The following is an 11,265-nucleotide window of genomic DNA, read 5'->3' on the forward strand; positions in this document are numbered from 1 at the left end:
TTTTGCTTATCAGGAATGATTTTACCCCAGTTTGGAAGTCAGTAAATGAAAATTATATTGGTAATGGTTACCAATACATTTTATTTTACTTTATTTTATTTTATTTTATTTTATTTTATTTTATTTTATTTTATTTTATTTTACTTTATTTTATTTTATTTTAAGACGCTGTAGTAGAAGTAGAAATCTGCTTGTCTGGGAAGAATGCAGTGTGGTTAGAATGCTTGTACTGCAAACTGTACAAAAAGAGGTAAGACTGCACAGAAAAGTTGTCATGCAGTAGCCTTCAATCATTCCCAGTGCAGTCTATCCAATGCATAACTGAGGAAAACAGGGTAATATGAACTAACATAGCTGACTGTGTAGGAGCTATGAGAATATTTGGAGTACATTTATATGGAAATTTGTGTTAAGGAAGAAGTTATCTTCCTCTCTCAATAGTGCACTAGTATGGAAGAAGGCCAGACTGAGCCCTTAACTGAGTAATGGAGTCTCTTAGTGGAGTCTCTTTACAACAACTGTTTTTCAGACAGTATAATTAAAGGCCAGAAGACAACCTTCATGCTTTTTTTTTTTTTTTTTTTTTCCCTTTATCTTCCAGCATCATTTATACTAAGGCTGCTTAGGTCACTGTTTTGAGATGATGATACAGAAATGTATATGTATATTTGGCATAATTGTGCATAGTAGCTGTCTAAAGTTTCTCTTCTGGAAGTGTCATCTAGAAAGGTTGCTGTGACATTTCCAAAACAGTCTCATGTTAATATGAATAATAACGCCTAGGCATGACATGGGAAACAAACGTTATATGTATGCATATGTGTATGTATACATATGCATATGTATATATATATGCATATTTAAGTAAAGAACATAATGTATATGTGCATATATACTGAATATTGACATTCAAAATAATATTTTCTTTTTGTCTATTCTGCCTTGAATGTATTAATAAAGAGTAGCAAGAAAAAACATACTTCTCAAACATGGAAAATTTGGAGGAGAGAAGATGGGCAAGGTTCTTTCTAATAATACACTTTTCATCACACTCTCAGTTATGAATAAGTTTCACCAACTTCTGTTACTAAATAAAGTGCGCCAATGGCAGATAAATTAACTATCCTCCAGTGTGTCTGATGGACTTTTATCCAGAGAAATAATTTAAATGGCATTTTAAATATAGCCACATTAAACCTAATGACTGTACAGCTTTTATGCCAGCAAAGTCTTGAAAATGTAGACAATACATTTTCATAGAATAAATTCATGTTCTGGGCCTATTTATGTTGAAGTGCAACTCTAGGGAAGGCAAGGTGAGATTAACTGGGTTTGACAAGTAAGAGAAAGTTTTTCTATCAGTACAGCTTAATGCATTCTTACTTCTCTTCTGGATACTACTGTTAAAGCATTTTCTGGAGAATTATCCCATGATCATTCAGCAGCAGTTGCAGATACAAAAAAATAAGAAATAAGAATAAAATAACAAATTCATTTGCATTCAGAATTATAGGCTGGGATTTGTTCTGGGGGGCAGATGGAATGGCTTCTCTTTCTTCTATTGAAAACCACAGTGAACAGCAGCTCCTTCCTGTATACGATTCACATTTTTATGTTGCCAACATGTCCCTACAGTTCTTATGACTGCCCTTTTATTTACTGGTCTTAATTATAATGACAGATAAACTCTACTGTCTCTTTATTTTTCAGGTCAAAAGATCAAATTATGAAGGATTCCACTGGTGGGTGACCTTCACTAATACTCCTAATGTTTACTCCTATCATTGATTTTCTGTCTTTTGCCCAGGTGAAGACTATGACAGCTTAATTCTTTAGGAGTTTTGATTGTAGATCTTCTCAAACACCTTTTGGAAAACTAAACAGACTGTGTAATCTGGAATTCCCTTCTCCACATGTGATTATTGTGACTGCCTTGGTTCATAGCAAGTGAAGGCAATGTACTGCAGGTGTCTTTCACTTTAAAAAATGGTTCAGAGACAGCTTTTGTCCCTGTGATCAAGCAGATTACCACACTATCTGGAAAACAGCCCAAAATCACAAATGTTCATTGCTTCTTTGTAATGATGAAATTCAGGAGGCGGTAATGAATAATAGAGACATGTATTACAACAGAGCCAATCTTTATATCTTTATGCACCATTGTTAAATATACCAAAGTTCCTCTGTAAATTAAAGTTTGTCAACACTTTTATGACTTCCAAAACTTTGCATGAGTCATTGATTAACTCACTTCTTGGATTTGGATTTGCTGTATTTTTTATTTTTTTTTAACTGTACAGCTGCAAATCACACAACTTTTTCATCCAGTAATTTGGATTTGGAACATTATGTTTAGAACATAAAATATACTCTTTGGATTAAACTGTCGGGTTTCACTGGCATTTTGATGAATATTATGTAATTAGAGTTTGCTCTGTTTCCCTGAAAAGGACGGATATACAGGAGGTTTGCTGAGAGTCTTTCATGCACTGTATTTAAACATTTGCAAGTATTTTTAGAAAAGAAAGGTTTCTTCCATGCTTAACTGATAATCAACATATTGTTGTGCAAACATTAATGGAAATGGAAATTGGGTATTTTGCCAAGTATATGTTTAATATATATAAATATATGTGTTTATATATATGAGATGATAAGGATGTCTCAATCTACCAGGTAAGACTCAAAGTTAACTGTCCGAAATATGTCATTTGTAGCCAAAAATCAAAGAAAGAGTACTTTTCAATTTTATTTTCAATATGTTATTTTTTTTTTCATTGTTTATTTAGGCTGACATCAACTTAAAACCAATGAAGATTTCTTAAAAATTAAATGTTTGGGTTGAAAATTTTGTTTTGAAAAAGGAGGCATTTGCATAACTTGGAAATTTGGATAATTTTAAAGAAGAGAAAACAAAAGAACAAAGAATTAAATAAGTCCTGTCAGGCTTATTGTAGTTAGAGATTCAGTTGTTGCTACTATTTTTACATTAAATGTAAATATGCATTCAATTATGTATAATGTGATTTTTCAGCCACTTCGACCATATTAGAGTAGAGATTCAATAGGCCCCAATAAAACTGTAATGACAATAGAGAAGCCCATGACATTTTATAGGAAAAATTACATTCATGTATCTTCTTATATTTGTTTTTATCTCCCTATGTTTATTATTTCCATAATATGTTGGACATAACAGGTTACACTGTTATGAATAAGTGAAATTGTTTTAGCTTGAACATTCATCTGTTCACCTTTTTGTGAACAGATTAGTTTTGGGTGATTTTGGTACTGGAGTCTGATAAAATAATGCAGTGCTTGAAAGCTCCTAGTAACTTTTTGTAGTCAGATCTGTAGTTTTCTATTTGAAGAAAAGGAAGGAAACCTAAGCTCTTGTTGATATGCTTATACCACATACCTGTCACTAACTAGTCTTCCTAAAAAAAATAATAATTGATTTTTCTTTTGAGGAATTAGTGATGTGGCAAAAGAAAGTACTTACTTTTTTCCCAAACGTTGGAAGCTGAGAGGAACACTCAAATATTTTGTTTTCTGCTACAATAATGGCATACCAGTCTGAAAAGCAGAACATGGGGGCAATGGTTGTGCATAGTGAGAAGCTCTGTAGCCCTTAACAGATATCTTTGTAATTACTCCAGTAGGAACAAATTATAAGAGGTTTGGAGGAGAATAGTGTAGCAGATTTGGATATTTTGGATATTTTTCTTGCAACTTTGTGTAATAGGTAGCACAAGAATAAATTCAAAAACCATTGTGGGAAAAACTGATTCAAGGGAATCACACTGGGCAATGAGTGAAAGAAATGAAAGGTAGACACTTTTGATAGATGGCAATGTTATTGATAAATAAAAAACCTTGTTTTTTTTTTTTTTCCTACAGGGTAGGAATAGTATTTTTATATGCTGTTGAAGTGTTGAAGTAGCATTGGTGGAAATGTTACCATGTGACAGTGATGAGTAAAAAACAGCTGCATACCCAGGGGTGGCAAGTGGTGGATTTGTTGATCTGATGATATGCAATGAGACAATTTTGATGATTTAGGTATTTTTATTTTTATTTTTATTCACTATTTAATCTGCTTAAACAGTTCTTACCAACAACCATTTCCTGAAAGGCCCTGTGAAATGTTATTTTATCTATTATTGTTCATATATCTGGTTAACATAAGATCTTGTACAGCCCTCCTTTCTCAATATTCATAGTTTATGTATGTATGTATTTATTATTTGGTAGAACAGGCACTAAGAACTCACTGTGGATTCAGTGGTTACAATAGTTTTGAAGTTTCTGAATTTTTAAACATTCATTAGATTTGTCTTGTAAGTCATTCAGATGTTCCGCCTGAAATGCAGTATTTAATTTTCACTTTGTTGTAACATTTTTATCATAAGAAGGTATAGAGAATTAATTCAGACTAAACAGTACAAAAGTCTTATAACGTTGTTACATTTTTCTATATTTCAGTCACACATGTGACTAGGTTTATCAGGTACTGATTGGGAAGGGGGTATCCTATCTTAAATTTTCTCTACTTTTTCAAGTCATTTGGGAGTTTCACTTTCCAATTCTTCACCATTCAGTGGAATAAGAGACATTGAGATAGTGTCCTTGATTCCTTTCTTCTCCTTTTCCATGGCTTTCATCTCTTGTTCTAAGGCCCTAGGTTTTACTAAGCTGCTGTGACTCATTTATGGCATGGAGAACACATTATTTATGGACTATTCTATGTTTGAGTGCAATATTAAAGACCAGACTCAGCTGATGATGCAGTTCCTAAAATAAATTGAATATGACAATGAATTATGAATTATGACTTCCTGAGTATTTTTTATCATTTGCCTACATGGATGACTGCATGCTCCTAAGGAAACTTTCACTGGGATGCAGTATTTGTACAGTAACATGGTAGATATTTGTAAACTGAAATGTTATTTGTTCAGTAACATGTATAGTGCTGAATTTTTGTTTGTTTGTTTTTTCTTTTTAATCCAGAGTGTATTGGGAAATAAAACTCCAAGGATATGGCAAGAAGTAAAAGTAATTTTCATTTACACTATTCATATAATATTTTTTAGTAGTATATTTATATGTTGCTATATGTTTCCACAAGGTATACCACTATTTTATTTAATAGGCCATGGAGGATTCAATTTTAAATACTAGCTTAAGGTTCTGCTCAATCATTATAAAATAACCTCCTTAAAGGTAGTGGCAGAGAAAAAAAAATCATTAAGATTCAGAAATAAATACTGCAATGCAAATCAAAATAATAGAGTCTTACTTGATATTTGCTGATATATTTATGAAGGGAGGTGGGTGGGGGGTGCTTGTGTTTTTTGGTTTGTTTTGTTTTCAGGAATAGAACAGAGAACCTTACTGAATTGCATGTAAAAGTGTTGTCTGGGTTTGTGTAACCCAAATCTTTTTTTAGCAAAAGGATGGTGATGGCAAGCAGCTGTATTGCTACCTTTATCTTCTGTCCTAGTACATACTCAGTTAAATGTACAGGGTGGCACTGATCTCAGTGCTGTTGCAGACAGAGAACAGTATTGGAAGAGAGCCTTTTGGCTATATACATACTAAATGGTTTAATTTTATGTGTTTATTTCCTACTGGTACATGTTGAAGGACAAATGAAAGTTGGGAAGGGAGGAAAAATTAGATCCATTTCAATAAATAATAAAAAATCATAATCATAAAAAAATGTTCATATGGCTTTTCAAAAAAACGTTATAATACTGAATATCTAAGATGTTTCTTAATATTCTCAGAATTATTTTTCTATTAAGGAATATCAAAATTCCTTCGCTAATGAAGGTACCATTGAGTGAAATGAAGAAAAATCCATAATCTTCAAAGTTTCTTAATGGAACAAATACTTTAATTTGATATCAAGTCAATAAAAATTCGGTCTTCATTGCACCAGAGTAGCTTGCATAATGGCACTGTATTCAGCTTTCAACTTCATTGGGTTTAATCTGTCCATTTAGGAGAAAAAATATCTGGTGTAATAAGAATGCAGCAATGCACTTTTCGAAGGACTAATGCATTTTCAATACCTGTTGATTTTATGCCAGTAAGAAGTTAACGGAGATAGAGAAGGAGAGATTGTCCTTCAGATGTGTTTCTTCCACAGTAAAAAAGTTATCAGAGAACCTCACATCCTACTTTTTCTCTGAAATTATTTCCTCTCGGAAATGTTTATAAATCCCAGAGTGCTTGTTTGCGAAATAGATTTGTGTAATCTGAAGACCGTGGGAAGAAAGAGACATCCTAAAATGTCTTGGGATACATACTTTGTTTTGTGATAGCTAGGCTATGATTTCTGTTCCGGTTGGCTACTTGCTCAGTTTTCTTTTTACTAGACTTTTCCAAGCCATCAGAAAACTCAGTAAATTGGGTGGGAGTGTGTGCTAGTTTTACTGGCACTTTGTCAGCCTTCAGCCTGGCAGTTTTAAAAGAGATTACTTTACTCTCATATAGTTGCAATAACATGCAGTGGTTTGTCATTTGGCTTTAGAAAAGGTTGGTGCATAAAAATAGCTGCTTAAACATCTTTCTGCAGTTTCTCTGTTGCAGTTACAGATCACCTCTAATGATGCAATTGTGATTCAAAATGGAGGATGATAGAACAAATAATCTCAGTTTTCAGAATTAATTCTTTTATGAATTAGTTATATCAGCATGTTTTTAGAATTGTGTAATTCATGTTGAGAAAATGGTAATTCATCTTTCTACAGTAAGATAACAAAACAAATTTTCTCCTAAACATGACAGCTTTAGGAAGTAGAATTTTCAAGCAAGCAAATAGATCTACGACTTGCTCCTCTCCCTGGGAACACATGCACTTCTAGCTGTGTTATATGCATGCAGCATAGAGATATTGGCACTTGGCTGTGCTGTCACTGGAGAAATGTCATGCTTTCTTCAAGCCTGGAATCGATGGCCAGAACAGGCAGGCAAGCATCAACATAGTTGTAAAAACTGGTTTATTTCTTAAAAATAAATACAAAAATATAAATATAAAACATTGGCAGATAGAATTTGATGAAATGAAGTTGCACAAACTTTTTTTTTTTTTTTTTTAAACCAGCTGCATATTACACTTATTAACACCACGTGTACAATTTGTTTAAATTTTAATGTACAGAACAGGACATACTGGGTTTTTTCTTCTTTGCCATCTTAAAAGCTGCACTTGCAAGGGTAGAACATGTATCTAACAGAAGCGGCTTGTACATGAGGTTGCTTAAGGGATTATCACCCTGTTCAAATTTCTGAAAGTAAGGTATTTTTTATTTTAATTACTAAAATGGACAACACTGAATTTCCATAGCTTTGGCTCTTGGAAGGTGATTAAATAAAATGCTGTATATATTCCAAGTGGCATTCTACTAGAAAGAATGAATGACGTTAATGGACAAACTGGAAACAAATTTTAAAAGGAAACCATTGTGCTGAGTGGCAGGAAAATTTTCCTGAATGTTAAATACTGTTGAGTGCAGAAGGTGTCTGTAAAATTACTTCCGCTCAAAGGAACCAAAAATGTAGCCTACTGTAGGTTAAGAAGCGTCTTTGTCACTTTCTCCTCCACCATACATTTCAGCTAACTTATTAAACCGAGGGCCCCATTCTCGGAGGTAATCATAGTTTTGGTCTCCTTCGGTAGTACCTGACTCTAAGGAGCTCAAGGATTCAGCTATTGAATCATTTCCCTCGTAGGCATAAGTTGCAAGTGAGTCATACGGTGGTGCAGAAGGATCAGTATCGTGCTCTTTTAGCCTTTGGTTAATGAAATCCCGGACATCTGTGTTATCTGGTGCTGAAGGAGTCCTCCGTGGTACAAATAATGTTTCAGGGATAATATCTCGTCGAAGCTTCTTATCTTCGATAGCTGCAGGATTCCTCAGTGTGCCAATATCAAAGGCTTGGGTGTCTTCCTCTCCACCACCTTCATCATTGTAACTCACAATGTTGTCTCTGATGTCCTCTTTAGACAGGATCAAAGGCTCCTTCTTTCGTTGCCTCTTCAGAGCAGCAAACAGCACCACTATAACTTGAAGGGAGAAGGAAAGAATGGGTAAAGATCTCGATTGAACAAGTTCTTAGTAGCAGAACCATCAGATACAACAGATTTACTTCAGCAACATTTCACCAGCTCATTTCTGCCTGATAAATCTGATAAATGGATAAACTTCACTGTCCGCATTACAGTAACACAGTGAGGGCTGTACCAAAATGGGCTTTTAACGCAAACATTGTGTGTGCTGCTTTACAGAACCATGAGCTTTGTCTAGCGCTCCTGTAATAACTTTGATGAGTGTTAAAATAGCCAGGTTTATTCTGAAGTTCTTTTCCTTTTTTTTTTTTTTTTTTTTTTTTTTAAGCTTGGAGTATACTGCTCAAACTGTTTTCCAACTGGTCATTAAGTGATATTCTAAAAACCACAAAATAGTGTGTTTACAAAATCTGCAAATTTTTTGTTGCCCCACAGAAACCTCTGGATAGACAGTGATTTAATATAGTAAAAGTATTCACTAGCATATTCTATGTGAAATATGTACTGCAAGTTGACTTTAGGTATTTATTTAAATAAAACAGGATTTTTCCTCTTTCTCAAAACAAGTAAGTTAAAAATGAAAGAAAGCAATTTTTGATTATGTTATTCCTTCTGCCTGATCCCCTTTTTTAAAGACAACAAAAGGATAAAAATGCTGCTGGTTGTACACTGATACATTTAACACTCTGGGACCTGATTTCATTTTTACTATGTCCAATTTCTAGGCAAACAGTTTTTGCTTTTTTTTCTTTTAATTCACAGTTGAATGTTTCTTGCAAAAGAAGCAAAACCCCTGGTCATTAATTCCACCAACCTGCATAGCTTTGTAAAATGTGTCAGGCCTGACATACTTGCTCACGGGGGAAAATATACATTTATTTTTCTTACCCAGCAGGATGATGATGCAGAGGAGAATGGCAATCAGTGCCCCTGTGCTGAGGCCAGCAGGGAGGAGCAGGGCCTCTGCATTGCAGGATTGCATGTTTCCCCGGCTGTCACAGGCACATACGCGTATGGTCAGCGTGCCAGTGCTGCTCTGGATCGGGTAGTCATTGTCTGATATCACCACTGGTAGAAGGTATGTACTTATTTCGTGTCGACTAAAGCCATTCCTTCTTGTCAAAATTCTGGCAGTGTTATCTAGATTGATTAAAACATACTGTTGTATAGGAATATAGAACATGTATCACATACAGTACATGCAAGCTATAATATTTTACGTCACGGGTAGTATTTCAAAATGGGCTTTTCCTCATATCATAGTGATCCCTCTCTTCTCTAGTGACATTCACATTTAATCAGAAAGCTATTTATGATTTTTTATGTACAGCTGGCCTGCTCCTCTGTGCCTCTGCAGAACCTCTGAGTGTGATTTGAAAAGAGGATTTCTCAAAGCTTAAAATGTTTTATAGATTAATGCATGCAGTGCACAACACAGTTCCATTCCATGGCTAAAGCCCTGAAATGAAGTGGCCAACGGAGAAAAAATAACCTTCCACTTCACGCTGTTTAACAAGCACTCTGTTCTGAAAGATTCTTTCCATGGATCTTCTGTGACAGCACCCAGGGGAATGCTATCTGTAAATGCAGGATGAGATTTTCCACACTAAAACACTTTCAACATGTGTAGAACAATGAATTATATACTTTAGCACATGGCGTAGAATTTTTGTTGGAAAATTTTTTCAGGAATTCAGAAAACTGAAAGACGGTATTCCTACTCAGTTTTGAGATGTGAATTTAATAAATTGTATTTGTGGCAAACGAATCTTAGTTCTACATAATACATTTGAGCATCAAGACTATTCAATGCAAGGGCAGAGAAGGAAAGAAAAAGATACTGGAAAGAAATGAGCAACAGGAAGAGACTGTTCTATTGTCAAAGCCACTTTATGTTTATGAAAATGTAAGTCCACACTACAGTTTTGGACTTTTTAGTCCAAAAGAGGGAAAATACGGACATTAGAAGGAAGATATCATTTCCATCACACCTGGATTTCTTGAGGTAAATGGTTAGCTATCTCGCCAGCCAATATCAGGCTGAATTAAAATAACTCATGCAAAAGGAAGAAAGTAATTTTGGATAGAAAAGAAACACCAAGGTCAATACCTCTACATGCTCAGGACATAATCACTAGGATGTAATATTTGTTTAAAAAATTAATTGATTTTTTTTTCATGTCCTCCATGAAGGAAAATACAAAGTTCTTCTTTACTGCATCCCTTGATTGCTTTGAGGTATTTGCATGCTATTTGTTTCACTCGATATCAAAAACAATTTGTCTGATGTGTCTTTAAATACCTTTCTTTGCTGCTGGGGAATTCATAAGATACACAAACAATTTCACTCCAGTTCTTCACTCTCCCTACTGATATAGTTTGTATCTAACCCAAATCTTCCTCAAGTTGTTTGCAGCCTGTTACTTCCTGTATTCTTCATCATTAAAATATAATTATTCCCATTGCCTTTATGAATTTAACTTATTTGAATGTTACATTGTATCCCCTCATTTATTCCTTCTGTGATCTACAGAATCTCTGTTAATTGTACAGATAATGAAGGCCAAAATGAGTTTGTTGTCCCACAGAATCTTCTGAAATTTTTTACCTGATAAGAGCTGAGGAATCTGACAAAGAATCAAAGGAAGTAACAAACTGGTGCTTGGAGTCATCATTTTCATTCATCATCACAAAGAAGCAAAACAGAAAACCAGGGGAATCGGAACCAGACAGAAGGCTAAAGTGAAACATCTAACCTTGCGACGTGAAGCCATTTTTGAAGCTTTTTTTTCTCCTCCCTTTGTTTGGTTACTCATCCTAAACCAACACTTTCACTGATTTTCTTTATAACTTTTTTAATTCTATTTTTTACCAAACTAACTTTTGCCTTTCCTACACAGATGAAAATATAGAAGTCCCAAACCACAAACATCCATGCAGAATTATTATTGTTAGCAGTAGCCTAAAGAGCTTCTCTATATATTGGTAGATACAAAAGAAAATTCAAGATATTGTAGGCATGTATATGAGATAGTAAAGATAAAATTTCCATGGGCCAGGCATGAATTTTACCTTCATTATCCTGAACAGTGAAGTTAGGGTTTACAGCAGCTAAACTGAAGAAAAATTTTTGTCCCCCGAGAGGGTCATCTTTGTCTACTGCACTTATGGTCTGAATAAGCTAC

The 11,265-nt window shown here is 34.3% G+C and overlaps 1 protein-coding gene across 4 annotated transcripts in view; it reads right to left on the reverse strand.

The window, feature by feature from the left end:
- Nucleotides 1-4,085: 4,085 nt before the first annotated feature.
- Nucleotides 4,086-11,265, reverse strand: part of CDH10 (cadherin 10) — a 107,064-nt gene continuing 99,884 nt past the window's right edge. For 3 of the 4 annotated variants that reach the window (XM_068670861.1, XM_068670860.1, XM_068670859.1), the window contains exons 10-12: nucleotides 11,153-11,261; nucleotides 8,969-9,220; nucleotides 4,093-8,077 (exon numbers count right to left, since the gene is read on the reverse strand). In XM_068670861.1, coding sequence (XP_068526962.1) covers nucleotides 7,584-8,077; nucleotides 8,969-9,220; nucleotides 11,153-11,261 — 855 coding nt within the window. In that variant the 3' untranslated portion in view covers nucleotides 4,093-7,583. Of the gene's footprint in view, nucleotides 8,078-8,968; nucleotides 9,221-11,152; nucleotides 11,262-11,265 lie in introns of all 4 variants that reach the window. The other variant, XM_068670863.1, reaches the window with a different exon arrangement.

The sequence above is a fragment of the Anas acuta genome, chromosome 2, assembly GCF_963932015.1.
Source record: "Anas acuta chromosome 2, bAnaAcu1.1, whole genome shotgun sequence".
Classification (NCBI taxonomy): domain Eukaryota; kingdom Metazoa; phylum Chordata; class Aves; order Anseriformes; family Anatidae; genus Anas; species Anas acuta.